This window comes from Erpetoichthys calabaricus, chromosome 16 (genome assembly GCF_900747795.2).
Source record: "Erpetoichthys calabaricus chromosome 16, fErpCal1.3, whole genome shotgun sequence".
Lineage (NCBI taxonomy): Eukaryota > Metazoa > Chordata > Cladistia > Polypteriformes > Polypteridae > Erpetoichthys > Erpetoichthys calabaricus.
In genome coordinates this window covers 71,577,337-71,601,133 of record NC_041409.2, presented here as the reverse complement: position 1 = coordinate 71,601,133, position 23,797 = coordinate 71,577,337, and the positions used below count along the sequence as shown (strand labels likewise).

General features: G+C 38.9%; 1 protein-coding gene across 1 annotated transcript in view; it reads right to left on the bottom strand.

Annotated features, from left to right (window-relative positions):
- heatr4 (HEAT repeat containing 4) overlaps positions 1 to 6,918 on the bottom strand; it is a 49,781-nt gene extending 42,863 nt beyond the window's left edge. The window contains exons 1-2 of the mRNA XM_051919748.1: positions 6,807 to 6,918; positions 9 to 904 (exon numbers count right to left, since the gene is read on the bottom strand). Of these exons, the coding sequence (XP_051775708.1) occupies positions 9 to 892 (884 nt within the window). The 5' untranslated portion in view covers positions 893 to 904; positions 6,807 to 6,918. The remainder of the gene's footprint in view (positions 1 to 8; positions 905 to 6,806) is intronic.
- Between the last annotated feature and the right edge of the window lie 16,879 nt (positions 6,919 to 23,797).

Here is a 23,797-nt window from a genome sequence, read left to right as displayed (position 1 = left end):
TTACTTACCTGTAGTATGTTGGAAGGAGAGTTTCTTGCTTCTTCACTTTTTCTTCAGATAGACTTTCAGGATCATGTTTGATAGAACTGAGATAAGTGCGGAAATCCCAAATGCTCATGCGCTCATCACTGATTAGGTTAGTGGCATTAACAGAGCTGTAACGTCTCCTAAGTATCTTCTGAAGCCTGGTTTTCTGTCCTCCTTGCATTGGGGTGTGTTGGCTCACTAACCACTGAGCTGTAATCTTGCTCAGTTGCGTCAGAATTGCTTCATCCCAATATGTCTTATTAGGGCTATCAACATAAGCTCCTGAAAGTGCATTATTCTTTATTTCATTTGCACTGCTGAAGTTTCTCAATGCTCCTGCTTTTTTCAGGTCAGTTTTAACAGAACACTCAGCTTTTTTGGGTGAGATTAGTGAATCTGTTTTGCTGAGAATATTCACTTGAGAGGTTTGAGTAGGTATTGAGAAGAGATAGTCCTTTTGAACAGTTTCCTTTTCAACATGTCCCACATTTATGACATTTTCAGGAACTCTTTTTGCCCATATATTATAGTTACTATGTGTGGGAACTTTAGTAATGGGTGATAAATGGCATTTACTCTTGAAGGAGGATTTAAAAAGCTCAGAAGCATCGAAAAGACCATGGAAGTCACTCTGAGCATAAGAAAGACTGCTAATTGCCCTAGCCTTTACAACATCTTTAGAGAAAGTAAGGCCAGAAATAGCTTCATGTACAAGCTCTTTCTGAAGCTGAAGCTGTTTCCGATGATGGATATGTGCCAGAGGAAGTTGCAGTTGAGATTGTTCATGCCACTTCAAGCCTAGTATATGTGAAGAGCAAGACACAGGAACTGCAGCATGGCCCAGAAAAAAAACTTTGTCCTCCATTAGAATCTAACCCTACAAATAGAAATTCACCAAAAACATAATAACAATATTAATAAACAATGTATGTGTTTAGATTTTTTAAAAACAGAAAGTGTTTTATAAGGAACAGAAACAAAATCAACAGTAGGGTTTAGTAGGAATTCATTACTTGCAGATAGTGAATGTTCTTTTGCTCATCCAACTGATCACTCACCTATGTCTTCAGTACTGAGAGATGAGAGTGATCCTAGTGACCTGAGGTTAGTATAAGTTCACCATTCCTCTTGTGTGTCAAATAAGTAATTAAGTATTGAAAATGACTGATAAATCAGAAGAGCAATTGAGTACAAACCAGGTCACATAATGGATAAATCATCACAGACCTCTGAAATAATTCATTATATTGGTGGCATTATAACAAACCCTTCTTCACAGTGGTCAAATTCAGTTTGACAGCCTATCGCAAGTGGTGTGGTGATTTCATTGATCCCACAGCTAGAAGACATTGAAGTCTCCTGGGCTAGAGGTATGTTTCCTTTAGGTCAGTATGAAACCACTTATTTATGAACTCCAAAGGACAGCTGGTCAGTATGTGGGATTACTGACTAATGCAACAGTTACCCTTTTGTTAATCAATATAAATAATTACTATAGGTATTAGAATAAATGCAATAAACTTTTAGCAACTTGACAAAGAAATCCCAACCTCACTATGAAGGTAACTACAGCCCGTTGAAGGGTATGACCTTGATTTTAGTATAATTCTTGAATTGATAATTTTTATCCATCCATCCATCCATTTTCCAACCCGCTGAATCCGAACACAGGGTCACGGGGGTCTGCTGGAGCCAATCCCAGCCAACACAGGGCACAAGGCAGGAAACCAATCCCGGGCAGGGTGCCAACCCACCGCAGGACACACACAAACACACCAAGCACACACTAGGGCCAATTTAGAATCGCCAATCCACCTAACCTGCATGTCTTTGGACTGTGGGAGGAAACCAGAGCGCCCAGAGGAAACCCACGCAGACACGGGGGGAACATGCAAACTCCACGCAGGGTGGACCCGGGAAGTGAACCCGGGTCTCCTAACTGCGAGGCAGCAGTGCTACCACTGCGCCACCGTGCCGCCCGATAATTTTTATGTTTCTGCATTTTTCTGTTAAAATGATTTTCTCTGTTAAACTATCTAAATAACTGGCAGCAGGAGAAGCATTGACCTTTAAAATGGCCGTTGATAATAGATAAGAAGCTGCATCTTCCGGGACAAACAGCTGTAAAGTTTAATGTTTAATAACACTATGTAAGTACAACTCAGCAGAAATTGATTTTGCTTACATTTCACTGAAAACAGCCATGTGTAATTGAGCTTTGATTGAATCTTGTCATCATATGATGTGAATTAGTTGTTATGGGTATGATGTGAAAGAAACCATAAACTTCTTGCAGTTAGGATTAAGAGACAGACATTAGGCATACATCAAGTTCTGTATAAGAGACTCTACATGTAGAATTAGAAATAAATCCTTGTTTCTGTATGACAAATAACAGCCCATTGTTTTTCTTCAACAAGATTATCTATGCTGATGAGTATTGAATTCCTAAAATTTCCATAAATGTTCTACCAACTTCTTCTAAATCTATTCAATTTGTTGAAATTATGTTCTGATTCTGTTTTACATTTTTTAATAAAATGAAAAATAAAACCTTTTGCAGTTGGCCTTTCCTAAAGTTTTTTTTTTGTATTGGTGTCACTGTTGCTAATATCTTTAATATTCACTGCTCTGCACCAATTCATCAAGTCATACTTGTTATTTTTACAGAGCTTTATTTCAGAGGGTGTTGTATACAACAGTGATCTTTATTAATGCTACATGGTGTTCTTTGCTATCTTTGATTTATAAAAAAAACTAAAAGCAGCATCCAGGGTTGCGAACGTAAGTAATTTTAAGCTCTAATCAATTAGTCTGCAAGTATGGCTTCAAAATGTTCTGGTGTTTCGTTTGCACTGAGCCAAAAGGTTGCAATGACATTCAAACTATAGTAAAAAGAAAAAAAGAAAAAAAAAAAAGGTGGCACAGGGTCAAAATTTTGGGTCAGGACAGTCTGCGGTCTTCCTCTGATTAAACGATGTGGATTTGTATAACGGACATACATGTGCACACACACACTCTAATTCAGATCAATCTCGGCAAAAAGGGTTTTCAATGAAGAAAGAAAAAAAACAGCTTTCAAATTCTTTCAACCAAACATAAGGCTATAAATAAACAAAAATACATTATTTGATGGCACATCTGGTTTTTGAGGGTTCCAAACATTTTGGCAGGGCCGATTTTAGAAATTGTGTTGTGCACTTATCATTCATGGTTTTGCTAATATATTCTGGGTTCATAAGATTGATTTACTGAAGGCACTGATGAAAATGCCCCTAAATTAGTAAACAAATTGGAGAAAAATTAAATCAATTAGATTTTTTTTCAAGTGTTGCCCCATTTCCTTCAGTCTGAATTACAGTGCATGGCCTGAGAATGTGTCCTAAGTGTGTCCTTTAGAAGAGTGATGTCTATGGGTCCAAGAGATGACACAATGAATATACTGAAAAGCCTAGAAATTAAGTGTTAAATAAATATTTGGGTTTTTGTAGTGGCAATAATAAGATGTTCAACATGGCTGTAATAAAGAATTTACTTTTATCATGAATGTATTCTAGCCATCAGAACATGAAGAGTTTATGTACTGCATATATCTGTTTGACGGCTACCATCACATTGCATCTGCTGTTAAAAGGCATACACAAATCCACCCATAATCCAGAATTGTGAGCAATTACCAAAAATGAATAGGTTACTAAAGGGTTGTGAGATGAAGCAGCTCATTCTGTGGAATGTTATCTAAAATTAGATGTTTAGTGACACAGTGGACTCATCACTGCCTACGTCCAGACAATGTATGGAAGCCATTAAAAAGGCTACTAGGATGTTAGGTTATATAGCAAGATGCATAAAGTATAAGTCAAAAGAAATTATTCTTAAGCTGCATAAAACACTAGTGAAACCTCATGTAGAGTGCTGTGTGCTGTTTTGGTGTCCACATTACAAAAAAGACAAAGCAGTTCTAGATAAAGTACAAACAATAACAACTAGCCCTAGTCTAGACCTGCAAGGTTTGAGGTATGAAGCAAGATTTATTCCATATATATAATGAATTATCAAGTAATGTGGTAGAGAATGGTACTTTAGGAATTTTCATAACTGAACTGAATATTATTTTGGAAAAATTAGGCATATAGGATTGGTGAGGTTTGTTGGGCTGAAAGGCCTTTTCTCATTAAGATTGTTCTAATGTTCATGATTGCTGCAATTAGCATTTCAAAACATTGCTAGAGGTGCCTGCACTGAATCTAAAGGCACAGAACACGAGTCTGTGTACGTAAGCTCCAGGACAGATGAGTAAGGCTAAGAGAAGAGATAGAGAGTTGTCATATAAAAGAAATAATATATAGCCAGGGCATGGGAAAGAAACATTATAAAAGAAGGGAAACTTAATATACATGCAGGGAAGGCATCAAATCTGAGTGTAGTCAGGTCGGAGAAAGAATGACATTTTATTTGTTTCTTGCTCTGCCTCTTTCATTGTGTATGCAACTTAATGACCAGCGCATACAAATAATTCTTGAATCAAATTTTTCAATTACATACAGACTTGTCACTGTTTGAATAATTTGGCAAGATTTATTCAACTGTTCAAAATAAGGAATTTGTAACCTCTTGAAGGACATGTTTTTGAGTTCTTACAGTATTGCATTCTTTACTGGGTACAGTCTCAGTACACTTACACAGACTAACAAATATAATATAGCAACCATAAAGTATATCACCCACAACACCTAGTTAAAATAACAAGATATGTACATGGATAAGCAAGGCTATTCATGGCATGTGAATGGCATAATTTTGGCAGTAACATTTACTCTTCTGTATGGGGAATATGAGATATGTGAATGTTAGAGGGTAAATAATTCATGCAAAAACAGAGAAAATTTCAGGTACTTGATTTAGAGTATAATGCATTTGCTAATTTAAAAAAATACACAAATGATTTGGAGATAAAAGTGTACTGACCAATATGCTAACTGAATACAATTTGATATCATTGGTTGATTCACTTTTCAGTTTTGTTCTAATTTGGGATCCTGATGCGGTTTGTTGTGGGGTAGGTGCAGCAGCGTATTGTATCAGTGCATACTCCCAGCCTCTCTCTCTCTCTCTACTCCATTGTGCTCACTTTTTTTATCTTGTTCACAGTTGGTTTGATACTTACATTCTCATTCTTTTATGTATTATAACTTGCTTTGTAAGTTGCCTTGAATAAAGGTGTCTGCTAAATAAATAAATAATGTTAATAATAATAGTAATACATGGTTACTTAAATCTGTACCCAAACAATGCTTCTAGTTTCACTTGTCTCCTTGCACAGTAAGTCAGCAGTCTTACATGCCTCATGCTTTGAATCTGGCTGTGCTCTAAGTAACATTTTCCACTATGCATCAGCAACTACTGTGTCATTACCTGATGTCCCTTTTTGCCCAAATTACAAAATACTTAAGCATGACTTTTCACATAATGCAATCACTCAATCACTGAGTCAGTTGCTTTGAATATTTCTACTTTTTGTTCTTGCTGTCAATATCTATGTATGTTCCCTCCAGCTGTTCATTTCACATTATTTAATATTCTGTCATTCATTGCAACTACTAATGCTCATTTCTTTTCATTGGCACAAATCGTAAATAGATCCTTAAGCTCAGCGCACTAGTCATAAGAGGTAGACATACAAGGTGGGTGAAAATCTGGCATGAAGTGATGTCAGCTCACAGTAGTGTGACAGCACCCACATCACTCTGAAAGGCCAGCCAAAGGCAAAGTGTGGGTGAAGCACTGGCATGGAATACCACCAGCAGGAGTTGGTATGACAGTCTAAATACTGCCAATTAGCTAATGAAATGAACATGTATTTGTTGTAAAACTTGCTTTTTTAAAAAGTGACTTTTAATGGAAAATGTACATTTTCATTGCAAAAATGTATAATTTTGTATGTGTCAGTTTATATTTACGAAGCTGTACTATTAAACACAATTTTGCCAATTGAATTTTGACTACTAATGTGTCTCTGAGAAAGGCACCTATCCTGCTATACTGTAAAATGACAAATTGTGTTAGTGTAACTGTGAATTGTAGCAAAAATACTTTGGAAAAAAAAGTTAGTTAAAAAAAATGTCATGTCACTATACTGTACATAAATCTGCCATTTTCCCTCTTTAAAAGGAAAAGTGATTTTTTTTACATTTGTCTATATTAGTAATAAAGTAAAAATATATAATATAATAAAGCCTTCCATTTTCTGATCTCCCCACCCCCCCACTCTCTTTTCTGAAGCTTCTCTCCATCAACTTTCCTCTTCACTCTCAGTTTTCTAGCCTAACGGAAAGTAGCCCTATTTAACTGTTCCTGAGGGTTAATATGGTAAGTCATAATGGCAAAGTTTTTCAAGTGTCATGACTGTAGAGTTTTTAATATTTTTTGCCCAATTTTTCCTAAACAGTAATACAATTTAAGAAACCAAACCCTCTTAATACAGCTTTTACTACTCTAATGCTGCCTGCAGGAATTCAACACAATCCTCTACATGTACCTGCTTCACAGAAAAAAATAAAGACAAAGGCTGGCATAAGTCCTCTTAATGTGCACCTACTTGACATAAGAGGATGGTCACCCTCAGGTTACCCCAAAAAGCTTCTTCTAGCAAGACATATATATGTACTTTTAAATGTTATAGTTAAAAAGTAGGTACAAATAAATACTTCATTTATAATTAACCTATTTTCTGATGTATTTTTATACTTCTAGGGGTGTGTTCAATTTTAAATACTCACCCTTGAGAGGTTTAGGTTGTATTCAAATATGATCTGAACTGCAAATCTCAGTTGTGTGTCATTTGTGGAGCCCCGGATGTTGACTGCCTTCTCCTGGCAACCTAAGACACACCTCACTCCCATAAGCTAACAGGTTGAGCCAAGGAAAATGGAACATAAATTAGGTGTCCCCTGGCAACCAGCTCCACCCACTCTGACTGCATGAACAACCAAGGGCTCATTAAATGCAGGTCTCTGTGTCTCCAGGCAACGAAGGAACATTTCCTGTACCATTCAGCCTTAATGCAAGTCCTGCTGTGATCACTAGCCCACCTCTCAGCTGTCCTGCTGAGTGGTGATGACTTTGGAACAATAAGTGAGTTCACCACCTCAATAAGAATTTAATAGCACACCACCTACTACAATATATCACAGAAGATATATATAATAAATTCCACCCATACACATGCTTTAGATACTCTACTGAAAGCTGTTTTTTCCCCATTTATTTTTAAATCCTAGAACTTCATAATGTTGTTCTTAACACTGAAACTATCTAAAGGATTAATTAAAATAATCTATTATATATGTTACTAATAATCAACTCTTGATTAGTGTCAGGGTGCAGATCTCGCAAATCTAGTCCAGGCATACTTCTCCATACTATGGAGAAATGGATAAAAGTCAAAAATTATAACAATTAAACCAAAGTAGCAGAAAAGAAGCAAATACATGAACCTTTTTGAGTTTTGATAGATTCTAATAAAGTCCTGGGTATGACATTAAACTGCATTCGGCTCTGCAAGCGGTCCTCCAACCACCGTAAAAAAACTTCACACAGCTCTGAGATGACAGAAAGGACTCCTTTTTGCTCTCAGTGGGAGTAGCTCTGCTGCAGCCGCCCATAGGAAGGCTGCTCGCATCATGATGGGGATGGGGGAAAGCCCCTCGGGAGCCCCATTCCCGGAAGAGTCGAAACCGTTGGAGAGCCAATGGGGTCAGGTCTGTTGGGGATCGGAACTGGTGTGGTGCTGAGGCATCACCCGCTGCATGGCAGCACTTGGGTCCCAATTTGATACGGCGCATACGGGTAGGCACATGGAACGTCTTGTCTCTCCTGCATGATGATCATCTTCCTCTGCTGTCGGAGAAGCTGCGTAATATCTGCATTTCAGTGGTGGCACTCTTTGAGGTGTGCTGACCGGGGACTGGCCAAATCTCTGTTGGTGGATACACCTTTTATTGGTCTGTTCACTCTGATGGCTGTTGCTGTAGCGGATTGGCTTTTTCCGATGGTGTCCAATGTCACTCCTTTCAGCGAGCGTATTATGAGACTCAGATTACGGCACTCCCTGGGTGCCTTGTCTGTTGTCTCAGTGTATGCTCCAACCGCGAGTGATGTCTCGGCGAGGGAGACATTTTATTTGCAGCTTTGCTCGGTGGTTGATGGGTGTCCACGAGGTGACACTTCTCTGGTCATGGGTGACTTCAATGCAGCCACTGGCACTGACAGGGCTGGCTATGAGGATTGTTTCGGTCCCCATGGGTCTGGTGACCGTGGTGAAAGTGGTTCCATGTTCCTTGACTTTGCAAAAGGTCAGGGGCTGTGAATCACTGGATCCTGGTTCCAGCGCCCAGAACCGCATCATTGGACTTGGTACTCCAATACTGGTGGTGCGGTGAAGGAGACTGCTCACATCGTTGTGGGCAGACACCGGAGGCTCTTGCAAAACTGCAGGGTCTACAGAAGTGCCCAGTTTGTGAATTCTGACCACAGACTTATTGTTGCTAGTTTTAGGATCCAGCTTAGGTCCAGTAGATCAGGCATGTCAAACACGCGGCCCGCGGGCTGCATGCGGCCCTTTGCAGGCACACCTGTGGCCCGCACCTCTATCACATTGAGGAGTTAACAGTCATACCCAAGTCAACAACCTGCCACGGTAAATGCATTATTTGGACGCATTTGTTTTGATTGTAGAGTGGCGGTTGGTTCACTCAAGTTGCCATAGATTCTGCGGTAGCGAGAATTTATTTTTGTAATAAAATCGGAATGGTTTGAGGGATATTTATAGCCATATTGAGCAGTGACTAATCCTACCGCTTCTCTGCAAAAAATATCGATTAGTTCAAGGTTAAAAAACGCAACAGGAGCTAGGGCTACTTGTAGTGAATACAGTAATCTCTCGCAATATCGTGCTTAGACTTTCATGAAGCTACCCAATCAGAGCACGTGGTTAAGTTCCTGGGTGCAGATTGGGTCAGCGACAGAGAGCCAAATTTGATTCTGCTGCGTTAATCAGGAAATCTTGTCTCGCTCATCCAGCATCAATGTGTTTCTCTGTGTAAATAAAGAGTTAACTTTTGTGCTCTTTTGTGTTTATCTTTGTGCATAGTCAAGCCCTTTATTATGGCTCCAAAACGATCTGCTCCTGTTGCTGCTTCAGGGACCGTGTCCAAACGCCAATGGCAGATGTTAACGATTGCCAAAAAGGTAAAAGTTTTGGATATGTTGAAGGAAGGGAACAGCTACGCCGCTGTAGGACGCCATTACGGCATCGATGAGTCCATGGTTCTTTTTTATTTAAAAAGGAGGAAAAGAATATAAGATCTTTGGCCACAGTGTCCTTTAACCAGAGCGTGAAACGAGTTGTAAGTGGAAGTAATAAGGCGGTAGTCCGGATGGAATCTGGAGCCTGAAGAGGCTCCTTTAGAAGAGCTGTAACGCTATCCTTTGTTGTGCAGTAAATTAAACTCATCATTATCTGACAAGTCATCGTGTCATTGTTGGTGAGTAACCATAATTAATTTCCTACGTACAGTACTTAGTACATGTACGTACGTTTAGTGTCACTGTACACACATTTTACTGTATACAATTTTTCTTGCATTGTACGTATTTATTGCTGGTGGCCAGTCTATCGTAATGGTTGTAACATATGTGATATCAGATACGCTCAATATCTTTAAAACAACATTTAGGTTTTACTGTATATAAACAGTGTGTTTACATATATAATTTCAATGAATCTTACCTAATATCTAAGAGAATACAAAGGGTTTATGCTGTATAACTGTGCGGGAAATGTTTATAAGAGTGGGGACGAGTTTATAAGGGCTTGAAATATTTAAAAATAACCATATAAACATATGGTTTTTACTTCGTGGATTTTCACCTTTCGCAGGGGGTTCTGGAACGCAACCCCCGCAATCGAGGAGGGATCACTGTAATATAGTTGAATTCCATAGCAACGCTTGGCATTCACATTGACACTTTGCCGGTCAGCTTTTCTGGACCACCCCACAAACATGTTTGACGGGTATCCCAGTGACAGAAAATCGATTGTTTGCTTTCGGATTATAGAGAGAACAGTGGGAGGTTCATTGTAATTCGAATTCATCATTCCTAAAGTTCTCCGATTCCATATTCCCTTTAACATGGCTAGTGCTCCTCCAGCTAAGAGAAAAAGGAAACTGAACGAAGAAGGGCGAGTGTTTCAAGAAAAATGGGAATTACAGTATTTTTGCACAACTGTAACTGGAAAGATACATTGTTTAATTTGCAACAACAGCATTGCCACACCCAAAGAGTACAACTTGAAAAGACATTATGAAACGAGCCATCGATCTTACGATAAATATGAAGGCCCAATGCATGTTCCAAGATTCAAGGAATTGAACATTAACTTGAGACAGCAACAGACCTTTTTTACAAAAAATGAGAAAGGGAATGTTGCTTCCATTACTGCAAGCTATGAACTCAGCCGAATGATAGCCATGAGTGGGAAATCTTACAGTGAAGGAGATTTCGTAAAGCAATGCCTTGTAATAACGGCTCAAATTGTGTGTCTGGAGAAAGCACATTTATTCAAAGGTATTTCATTAACCAGGAACACTGTTGCTGAACGGGTTGATGAAATGTCAGGTGATTTGAAACAACAGTTGAAGGCCCCATCATCAAAATTTGAACATTTTTCTATTGCTATTGATAAGACCATTGACATCATTGGAATAGCACAGCTTGCGGTTTTCATCAGGGCCTGTGACAGTGAATTTAATATTTATGAAGAACTGATTGAACCGATCCTCATGCATGACACTACAACAAGCCAGGACATCTTTGAGAAAGTTGAGCAGGTTCTGCATGACTATGGTCTGGATTTGAGTAAACTTGCATGCTTATCTACCGACGGTGCTGCGAATATGGTTGGCAGACATAATGGTGTTGCTGCCAAGTTACGAACAAAAATAGAAAACTCACATCCAGATTCATCATTTGCACATTTTCACTGCATTATTCATCAGCAAAATTTGTGTTCAAAGATTTTAAAATTGGATCATGTGCTTAGTTTGGTCACAAAGACAGTGAACTATATCAGAGGCCGTGCTCTCAACCACCGTCAATTCAGCCAGTTGTTGGAAGATATGGAGAATCAGTTCACAGATGTTCCATTCTACACAGAAGTCCGCTGGTTGTCATGTCACAAAGTGCTGAAAAGATTTTATTTGTTGAGACAAGAAATGATTATGTTTTTGGAGATGAAAGGTCAAAACACAGATGAAATAAAAGATGAAAGTTGGCTCCAGGATCTGGCTTTTTCTGTGGACATTACCGCACAACTAACTGATCTTAATTTGAAATTACAAGGTAAAAACAAACTCATCACTCAGTTGTATGATGACATCAAGTGCTTCATTGCAAAACTAAACTTATGGAAGTCACAATTGTCAAATGAAAATTTAGTTTATTTTCCTAAGTGCAAAGAGCTGAAAAACACTGCCAATACTGAGTCTGTACTTACCTTTGCTAAGTATGACAGTCACCTGGAATTGTTATCAAAGGAATTTCAAGAAAGATTTTGTGATTTCTCATCTTTTGAACACAACTTTGGATTATTCTCAGCACCATTCACCTTTGATGTTGTCAAGGCAGAAGAAAGCCTGCAGATGGAACTATTAGAAATGCATCCTAATTCTACACTCAGAACAAAGTATCTTGAAGTGGGGATACCTGGTTTATTTTCATACCTTCCTGAAAAGTTTAAAAACTTCAAAAAGTTTGCCACAAAGATTCTGGCAATGTTTGGTTCTACCTATGTGTGTGAAGAGTTATTTTCCTTCATTAAATCAACAAAAACTTTCTCAGAGAACAAGGCTGACTGATCAACACTTGTTATCTCTGATCAAAGTCGGAACTGCATAGACATTTCAGCCAGATATACCAAAAATTGTCATTAAAAAGAGGTGTCAAGCCTCAGGACAAAACACTAAAAATGATTGAACAGTCATAAATAAATGTGTTCATTTTGAACTGCTGTAATTTTTGTACAATGTATTTGTTGTTGTTGCATACAAGTCCATGTTGCCGTTTTAAACTTCATTTTTTTTTCTTTTATTAAACTACATTACTTTGTATTCATGAATGTGGCTAGCCGCTAAACCATTTGTATGCACATTGTACGTTTCTAAGTAATAAAAATATTCTGCAATAATTTTTATTAAATGACTTCAATTAGTTGTGTGTGGCCCTCATGACAACACAAATGTGACCCATATGGCCCTAGGGTGACCCTCAGTTTGACATGCCTGCAGTAGATTACCACCTACTAGGAAAATGAGCCTGGACTTGGCCAAACTACAAGGCCAGACTGTTTATAAAGAGTTTGTACACAGTTTGTGTGAGGAACTTGCAGATTTGGGTACGACTGTCGATCCTAATGTGATGTGGGAGACCTTCTGTGACAAGATCCTGAAGGTTGCTAAGGGTTGTGTTGATGTTACCAGTGTTCCCAGAAGGAGGTGTTTCATCTCGCAGGGCACCCTGGAAATCATCGACAGGAGTCGCAGCGCACAGCTCAATGGCAACTCTGGTCTGTATCAGGAACTGAGAAGGACGGCTATGAAGACTCCGAGGGCAGATAAAGAGGCGTTTGTTAGAGGAATCTGTGAGCAAGTGACACACCATCTGTGGTCTAGCGACCCACGTCCTGCTTACAGAGGAATTGAAGCATTATGCACATCTGAATCGGTTCCACAGAGAGTCGCAGTCAGGGTGGCTGATGGAACGGTCCTTATGGATGACACTGCAGTTGTGACCCACTTGGCTGGCTATTTTGAGCAGTTGTTCAAAGCTGATCCTCCGGTTAGGACGTTAGATATCTCTGGGTCCACGGTTCTTGAGGCTGATCCTCCAATTAGCTGTGAACCACCCAGTCTCACTGAGATTACACAGATGGCGAAGCAGCTGAAGGGGGGAAAGGCTGCAGGGATATGTGGTATCCAGGGTGAACTTCTCCAGGCTGGTGGTAAGGCTCTCCTCCTGGCATTGCAAGCAATCTTTGCTTCCATTTGGGTGACTAGCATCATCCCAACTGACTGGAAAACAAGACTTGTCGTCCTTATCTGGAAAGGGAAGGGTGATCGCTTGGATTGCAGCAACTACAGGGGGATAACACTTCTCTCTGGGTCGGGCAAAGTCCTTGCTAGGGTCGTCCTCAATAGGATCCGTGATCACTTGCTCACCTACTAGCAACCGGAACAGTCTGTTTTTTTACGCCTAAGAAGTCTACCATCGACCACATCTTGGCACTGAGGGTTCTCATGGAGCACAAACGCAAATATTGGCAAAGTTTCTTTGCAGCCTTTGTCAAATTTCGTAAAGTGTTCAACTCGGTTGATCGAGCTGCCCTGTGGGACATCCTGAGGGTTCGCAGAATCCCCTCGAGGTTGCTGGATATCATGACCGGCCTGTACACTGGTACTGTGAGTGCTGTGCAGACTGGAGGCAGAACCTCTGTGTTTTTCCCAGTTGATTCTGGGGTTCATCAGGAGTGTGTTCTTGCTTCTACTATGTTCCATGATTGCATGGACTGGGTGTTGGGCAAGGTCGTGGGGTCTAGTGGCTGTGTGGCATCTGTTCGTGAAGAAAGACTGCTGTGATCTTCACGGAGTCAATGAAGGCTCTGATCGAAGAGCTCGAGAGACTGAGCGAGGAGTCTGAGTGTCTGGGCTTGCGAGTGTCCTGGATAAAAACCAAGATCCAAGCTTTTAATGACTTCTTGGGCACAGCCATCAGCAGTGTGTCTGTTTGCGGAGACAGTGTTGACCTTGTCGAGAAGTTTACTTACCTTGGCAGTGACATTCATGTCTCTGGTGACTCTTCCTATGAAGTCACTAGACGGATTGGGAGAGCATGGGGGGTCATGAGGTCGCTAGAAAGGAGTGTGTGGCACTCCTGATATCTATGCAAAAGGACGAAGATCCAAGTCTTTAGAGTCCTGGTGCTTTCTGTCTTGCTATATGGTTGCGAGACATGGACGCTAACCAGTGACCTGAGACGAAGACTGGACTCCTTTGGTACGGTCTCTCTCTGGAAAATCCTTGGGTACCGTTGGTTTGACTTTGTGTCGAATGAGCGGTTGCTCATGGAGTCCCCAAATGAGGCACATTACCTGCATTGTGAGGGAGCGTCAGTTACGGCACTACGGCCATGTGGCGCGTTTCCCCGAGGGTGATCCAGCTCGTAAATGGCACGACCGGGCCAAGGGGTCGCCCATGTAACACCTGGCTGCGGCAGATAGAAGGTAGAGGGTGGGACTGGGCCGCGTGTCTGCCTGGGGGGCTGCTAACTGGGATCCTCAGTTGTTTCACCGTGTAGTGGGTGCGGCAACACACTGTACCAGTGCATGCTCCCCAACTTGACTTGACTTGACTAGTAAAATCCATGGACAATTTTAAACAAATAGATGAAAAAATGGCAAGAAGGGTAGCGTGTAATACCAGGAGGTCTGGGACACCCTGAATTTTTAGGTATTATAAATCACTCAGTGCTCATTCCTTGATTTGCAAGAAAACAAATGCATGAAATGCAGCACTGGTCTTTGTGCAATTGTGATAATGACATTTTGTTTAGCCTAACTCTGCCTTGAAGAGATGAAAGGAGAGATGTTTAATATTGGATTTCTCTCTATTATATAAAAAAATCTTGGGCCAAGACCAGAAATTTTCAGAGAGAAGAGACGTGACTTTCTCAGATTGACACTTTCACATTACGCGAGACAAAGAGTAGTTGACAAAGTAGAACATTGTAAAGAATTCAAAAACGCTGGCGCGATACACATGCAGAGCAAGTTAGATATAATGGGAAAAAAAATTATAGTAAAGATCACATAAACGCAAACAAACGGAAATTATTACTCTGTGAAATAATGAAACAGCAAGAAGAGATCGAATATATTGTTTGGATTTAAACTTTAAGATCATCTAATTTGTGTTGCCATCAGGGAAAAGTAGTGTTTCTTCCCAATGAAGAGGCAAATCTGCGAGAATTAAAAGATTTGTTGTTTGGTGAAAGTGAAATCCACATACGCTGTCATGCTTGAGTCACAGAGTTGCACAGATACATGGGATATTTTAGAGACAGAAACGTTATTCAGAAACTTCAAACAAACATAAGTCTCTTTCAGGAGTGAATCAAGCTCCGTGTGTAGTCGGAGGGGACATTTCCATCTCTCAATTAAAAGAACAGAAAATCTTCATCTTCATAAGGGCGCACCTCGGGAGCGGGACCCCCAACAAGAGCAGAGGATGACTGTGGGAGAAGAGAGACAAGGAAGTGAGACAAAAGGACAGCTGTTGTACAGGCTTTTAAATGTTTGAAGCGCCATGCGAGATGCACATAACGCGGCACAGCAGCAAGCCAGCAGTTGATCGAGCAAAGAGGAGGCAAAAAAAAAACTATTTCTTTCCCATTGTATCACTGTTTAAGAGGGGGTTTCGGAGGAACGACCGCGTCTCCTTGGGGTGCGTTCATCCACCCTCTTCACATCGCGAGTGGCGGAGATGCAAAGTGGCTGGCATGTCGCGCTGGCTGGGGGGGGAGGGGGGGCTTGAAGGTATGGCAAGCGAAGCGAGCAGGGTGCAAATCCCTCTAGTACTTTTGAAAAATTCAAATGGGATAATGAAAATGCACAGACAGAGTGAGCAGGTTGATGGCTTCTGCTCCCCGTTACAAAGGTGATATGAAAAATGACTAATCTGCATGATGCTTGTTAGAAGTACAAAATGATTTTTGTCTATTTAGTCTATTTAAGATATCCAAAGGATAGCATTCTGTATCACTAATTGTATATTCTTCCATACATCAGTAAGATTTAAGTGTTCCGTCAACAGTGGATCATTAATGAGACACCCCTGGATACTATGTGATATTTTGCAAACTGAGGAATTATAACATATTCTTAAACTACATTACATTTATTTTTTTAAATTGTGGCCAATGAGAAGTAACTGTAATTGCCTTTACTTCACTCTTAACACATAGACTTATCTTGCTCAACTGGAAGAATCCTAACCCACCTCTGTTAAAGTCATTTGGTAACTGATGTTATATCCATCCATCCATCCATTTTCCAACCCGCTGAATCCAAACACAGGGTCACGGGGGTCTGCTGGAGCCAATCCCAGCCAACACAGGGTACAAGGCAGGAACCAATCCCGGGCAGGGTGCCAACCCACCGCAGGACACACACAAACACACCCACACACCAAGCACACACTAGGGCCAATTTAGAATCGCCAATCCACCTAACCTGCATGTCTTTGGACTGTGGGAGGAAACCGGAGCGCCCGGAGGAAACCCACGCAGACACGAGGAGAACATACAAACTCGACGCAGGGAGGACCCGGGAAGCGAACCCAGGTCTCCTAACTGCGAGGCAGCAGCGCTACCACTGCGCCACCGTGCCGCCCCTGATGTTATATGCTATTTGAAATTGGAAAAAATCAAATTCCCTCTTAGAGAATCTGTTCAAAGCTTTTTAAAAACCTGGTAGGATCTAATCAATAGTATTTTAGAATAAGCACTTATATTAGGGAGAAAGACTCCTTTCCTTCCCTCTATACTACTCTCAAAAATTTTACTCTGGCTGTTGGCCTTTCTCTCTTTCTCATGGGTGGGGGTGGAATTGAATTTAGTTTTATTAAGTTTGACTTGATTGCATGGGATATTACATGCTTGAAATAAATTCAATAAAAGTTAAAAAAAAAACAACTGGAAAAAATCAAATTCTCACTTAGGGTATCTGTTCAAAACTTTTTTAAAACCTGGAAGGATATAATCAATAACATTTTAGAATAAACATTTAAATTGGGGAAAAGGATTTTCTCCCTCTTTTTTTCTACTCTTAAAGTTTTAGTCTGGCTGTTGGCCTTGGTCTCTTTCTTGTGGGTGTGGGTTGATTTGAGCTTAGTTTTGTCAAGTATGACTTGCTTGTATGGAATGTTACTTGCTTTTAATAAATTCAATAAAATGTTAAAAAAAAGAAAATTATGCTTAGACAAGGAGTACAGGCAAACTACATGTGTGTTGCATAGGCCATTATTCAAATCCATGGGAGTAGAGCTATAAGGTCACCAGGCTAACAAAGGTGCCACAATGAGTGTGAGTAAAGCGTTTGATGAAAATGAAATACCTTTTGCCATAGTTACAATTTCAATGTCTAAATACCTAATAGCTTTGTTACCCCAGCATGATAAACAGACTCTAATACGATATACTGCATAACACTGACACAAACACAGACAATGAGAGTTATTAATAATAATTAATATCTATCAGTACTTACCAAACCCAGTCCTTAAGTGCCATTTAGCCTACGTAGGTGACGCAGTGTTAACACTGCTGCACCCTACTTGGAGAGTGCTTTGAGTAGTGGAAAAGCACTATATAAATGTAAAGAATTATTATTATCATTCTGATTTTCAATCCAGTCAAACTCTTAATCACATTCTTATATCTTCAATAGTGCAACCTGCTTGTGAGTTAAAAGGAGAGGAGTAGAAGTGACTTGTTTCTTAATGACCTTGTAACATGTTTTGTGAAAGCTTAGGTGGTGGAAGGTAGATGAAGAATGAACTGAATGAATGCTAAATATAGATTTATTTAAATGAAGATATTTCTTTTACAAAAAATAATCATCCTCTTATACATAAAGTAAGACATTAGCTTGTTTTGAGAAACCCTTCAAGGCAGCCTGCAGCAAATGTTTAATATATCCAAGGATTTAAAAATGCATCCAGGCTTATTTTCCATGGGTTTAAATATCTGTTTATGCTATGATGTGCTTACAAGTGTATGATCACCTCATACGGTGTATATTTTAGCAGTGTAACTTAATCTTTTGGGAATTCAGGAGGTATAACATTACCTTTACATCCATAAAACTTTAATATGGGTGTACAAGTTTGTGAGCAAACAACCATAGATGGCAGAATTTGTTATAAAACTACATGTTATCTAGGCCGAATAATTGCAATAAGATATCTGCGGTTTATTGTGTGTCAGTCAATAAATCGTGGAACACACTTCTGGGGAAAAATAGAGCATGGATTACAGGAAGGATCCTGAGAGGAACACATAGTGATGGAAAATCTATCCATATAAGAACATGTGCAAATGAAGTGTAAAGAGTTTCTCAACATAAAAATCTCTAGAGAAGGAATCTTGGAACAGGGTGGAGTGGTTCCTAAGAACTGCTTACAAAAATGGTCTCAGTGATGTTTTAAATATATGCTTAGAATCCTGCTAAAACCTGTGCTTTAATCAAAATCGTCATTGAGAAGTTCTAATGAGCAGCATTATGATTTGCAGGATAAAACATCAATTGCCAGCTGTCAAGTTCTAATGCATTTCTGCACTGCATTCCATTTATACATTCATTCATTTATTTCTTTGCTTTTCCATTTTTGTTTTGGTTGACTGGTAATCTTGCACTTAAAAAAAACACAGCTGGTGCACAATGAACTAACTGGGTTGAAATCTAACTATGCAACGTGGACCTCAGCGTTAATGTTTGCAGTGCACCATCTATTGGAATATAATTTGGAATGCAATTATTAATAAAAATGCATTGCTCATTCCAACAGTGTTGTAACTTAAGAGTCTCAAAGTCCCAAGAAGCACTTCCAAAATGCCCAGGGGAAACCAATTAAGGACAAATACAGAAATTTACAAAAATAAAAAGGTTTTATTTCCACAAAAATGTTCTGTCAAACAGTGAAGCTCCATAGAGTGCAAAAGACCTAAAGAGTCTGCCTAGACAATAAGGCAATCATAAGCAAATACAGTCCCGAAAAGCACAAATCCAAAGTGAGGTCAAAACACAAGGCAGAAGGCCAAAAACATAAAATATCAAAAAGCTCCTAAAAAACTAGGAAACTAAGCGAAACTCGAAAGTGCTTTCAAATGAACCACCACAGACTGTGTGAGACCCTCTGGATTTATAGGCCAGAGGGGAGCTCCATGTGGTGATTGGCAGGTGGTCCCGCTGCTTGGGGGTCCACCTACAAAATACACGGATACATAGACTAAATTAAATAAAATATAAATAATAAACACAAACATTATTAATCTAAACAAAAGAATCAAAAACAAACAAAAAGAACATAAAACAAATATCTGAACCCCAGCTGGGGAAGGAATCCTGCCTGAAGCATAACAAACAGATGGCACATCACAAACATTTATAGTAATAAAGTGCATTACTGCAAATGTTTGTGAAGTGCCTTCTGTTGGAATGAAAAATGCAATGTATATGTCTCTAAAACATGTTATTTGGTATGGGATTTGTAAAAGCAGTGTTATTGTTTGTGATGTGCCTATTGTGTCATCTATTGGAATGACAAATACAATTAATTTTATTACCACAAATGTTTTTGATGCACCATTTGTTGGAATTACAGAGACATAGCAACTGAACAGTCACACAAACTCATGAATACTTATCCTTTTACTACAGTGAATAAGGCTCTGATGGAATAAATGAATGGATAGATGAAAAACACTATTTGTTAAAAGAATTAGATATATTTTCTTTTCTGGCTGGTAGTCATTTTTGCAAGTGCTTTTAGATTCTGATGAAAATATAAGGTTGTAATTTATAGCAAATCTAAATCAGCTTTGAATTATTTTTTAAATAATGTACTTGTATATAATTCACTATTACAAAAGGCACAAAGACAACCAACCCAAACAATTTTTAATCTTCCAGTCTTGAACATTGTGCCCATTAAATAATATGGGTGAAGTAATTTGAAATTAATTCTATAATTTGACAATTGATATTTCAAACCTCGTTTGTTAGATACTCTTAATGACTTTACCTCTGCAGATTGTCTGGCTAGGTCGAAAGACATTTGGAGCACAGTTAACAGCTGACAGCAAGAACATCTTCCAAACAATATGAAAGTGTAAACCAGCTCAAGTTTACAGCTTGACAGAAGGCGTGGTTATCTTTCAGAAATATTTTCCTGGGGGTGGCATCAAGGAATTGACTCCTAGATATATTGGTCCATAAATGTTTTAGTACAAAGGCATTTAGGTTGGTCGTTTCTTCCCATTTTAAAATACATCAGTCTGGCCACATGCTACAGAAATTAAGGACATTGTCAGGAGTCCTGTAGGTAAATAAAATATCTGACAGCTCAACTGTAAAAACATGACCCACATTTTGTTTTAACCTTGTCATGGGAAAAGACAATTTCCTCTCTGGGATTAATACAGTGTACCAATAACCAAAAAATACCAAAAATATGAGAATATTAGAAGAAGAAAAACTCTTTTAAACAAAATAGAAATACCTACCAGCCTTCTTCAAGTTTTCCCTTACAGGTGCCATACTTTCCAAGAGGGAGCCATTAGTTCTCATGTCAAGACAGCATCTACAACTTATTCAATTATTTATTTTCGATGGTTATTCCTCCAGAATTGTCTATTCTTGTTGAATGCAAACTCGCTTACTCACTTTGTGAATGATACTTTTTATACTGTTACCTGAACACACGTATATAGCAAAGGTGTTATTTTAATGAAGGTGTTTTCCTCTGGAATCATTTCCCCACATTGTATAAATGGGCTCCATTCATTCAAAGCCCACCTATCCACATGTACCAGAACTGTTTATGTATGGTGTATTAATTAGAACATCAGAGCCAATTCCCAACATAGACATGGCCCTGTCAGCTGTCTCACATTCTCTGGTAGTACGCTGATAAAACACCATGTCAAAGTCATCACCTTTGTTGTCACCATCACAACAGTGTTAGTGTTCAGAATAATCAACCAACTCTAGTTTTTCTCAAAGCTTAGTTTTAGGGCTGTACTACTCAAAAACCCATGCTAGGGTTTGCTTCTAATATGAAACCAAAGCATCTGCTGATTCTGGCACCAACTAATTGAATTGAGGAATTCAGTTGAGTTGAGTTTTGGGCATCACACCAGTACTGGGGACAGGTGGGCATTTATAAAACCTATCTATTATAATTAGCTATTATAATTAAACTCAGACTTTAAAAGTAACAATTTATCCAGATAGTATACAAAAACATGATACAGTGTGTCCACATTTGACATCAGACATTAATATTGCATTAATATAACTGAAAATAATAAAAAAATAAAATCAGTGGCAGATGAAATATCCATCATACCATGTCATTCATTAAATAATATTTCTTCTATAAATAAATACATAGTCAAAGTGAATTCATTAATGTTTCTTTCTGAACTAGGTTTTTCTTTTTTTTTGCATTACTGTTTTCACCACAGGAGGTCAGTGCACAAATATGAATCCACTACAATTACTTTAGCTCTGGAAGCTTGTGCTAATCTGACATAATATACGGGATAGACATTAAAGGGAAATGTTTGGAGATTGCAGGTAAGTTTTTGATTTAGGAAATTTCGCCCAATTAAATTATGAGAAAAAAAAGAAAACATCCACATCCCAGTGAAGGTTTATTAGATTAACAGTCACTGCCATTAACTTACAATAAATCTCTAACAGCCCAAGACCAGAAGGCATTTTATTATTAATAAATATATAGATATATATTTACATTTTACCTTCATTTTCAACACCTTGAGCACAGACTGATGGGCTGATAAACAACTCAAACACACAGGTTGGTAAACAGACAAATAGGAAAGATTATTTGCTGGGCAGTCTTTTTTATCATACACCAATCTTAATTATTAGTTACATAAGAGATAATTTAAAACACATCTCCACCAAAATCAAGCTTACACCTAGTCATCAGACCTAGAGAAAGCTCAGAAAACAGACCAGATATCTCAGATAGCATCTAATAAGTTTACAAGAAGTACATATTAAGTGTTGCTTAATTCAGCTGACTTCTTAGGACATGTGTGGTTTTCTTCAATTTCAGCAGAGACTGAATACTATGCCCATTTAATAATTTTCCAGCTGTAGTAATTGCAGGGAATATGGTTGTTACTTCATAAAAGGCATTGTGCCCAATTTCTCAGAGGTACTGGTAAAATACGTGGCAGGAGGTGGCTTGAATGGTACTGTGTGGTGTAACTGATTAATCAGCATGCCGTCAGACTTAACAGGTCTGGTAACCAGCCTGCAAGAATAAAAAGTACACTAAAGTGTGTCATTAGATTTAGAAAATCTTGTAAGGAAGCCCATTAATTTGAAAACCATATCAGTGCTGTTGAATTTGTCTTGCAAGTGTTTTGCTCAGTCTTGCTTTATTTACAATATCATTGACATTCAATAGTAATAATACAAGTTCAGCACTATACCAATAAACTGGCTTTATCTAAGTATAAAAACCACAAATGTCAGTCCAGATTCGTTATTATTGCAATAGCCATGTCAGACATTCTGACAATGAGTACAATGCCAACCTAGAAATAATTCATCAGGGCAATCCATTAATACTCCAGTAGTCCGGCACTATGTCATAAATATGAACAGAAAAAAATGGGCAAAATGTGGGAATATTTTACTTAGAAAGCAAGTGATTAACTAAGTTAAAGGAATGGTAAGGATACTTTTCCTAACATTGTGGAACAATGATGGTCAATAACTCTACCATGAACAAGACAAAGTGGTGCACAATCCCACATAGTTCAGGGGCACTATATAACAGCATTCTTCCTTAAGGGCCGATTCTTTGCTTAATCTTTACAAAGGGTGAAAGGTTTTTAAGAGCAGTCAAGGAGCAATAGGTTTTAAATTCTGGCCTTGCATTATTTTCAAATTTTGCCAGATTTCACTTTCATGCAAGAGGGAAACATCTACAAATCTAGACTCCTAATGTGAGAGAAACCAGAATTCATCATTTTAAACAATTGCAAACGCAATACTGTCACAATTCAGTAACTACAGTGCAATTATGCGTTGCTGCAGTGTGCCTAGAGTGGGTTTAAGCATTGTGTTACCAGCAATACTTTGTAAAAATAATCAGCTAAACCTGGTAAACACAAACGTTATTATGTGTTCATTATTACAGCTATTGTGAAGGAGATACTGTATGGCAAGGACACCACCAAGGTGACAAAAGACAGAGTGCAATCCCAAATGAAACACCTACAATATCACAAAGGCTTTGGATACAAACCTCTACATGTACCCTCTTGGATACGGTTACACCTAGAGCTTTAAAGACCCCTATCAAGTGTTAAAGCCCAGAAGTGAAACTTTTTGGGGTATTGAAGTAGGACATAGTGGCCTATGAGGAGGAAACTGAGAAGATTTCACAGAATGTTATAGATCAGGTAACTAAGCAGCTGCTAAGAATCCTTGGCCCTCTATGAAGAAAAGTAGGAAAAGATCACTAAGACTACCAAATGATCATAATGCCCACTTGTTGACACATACAAGAATAGGGTCCCTGAATAGGAAAGTTAGGTCCGGATTGCCCATTGTGGGTTGAGGCCTAGGAAGACAGGCTGCTATGGGCAGCATGCAGATGCTTACTTAGAAGAGAACTGAGCAGGTGGGAAATTGTCTTGTAACTATGACCCTAGATTTGATTTCAGGGTTAGAAGTGGAACTGGCAGGATGTGTAAACCTGTCTGGTGTTGGGAAAGAGAAGCCAAAGTCAACCAGGATGTCTAGTGAGATCTATGAGTGATTCCGTGGCACTGGAAGCTCCCACACTGAATGGATGAAGCATAGGCCCTCAGTTTTTGTTTAATATTCTTG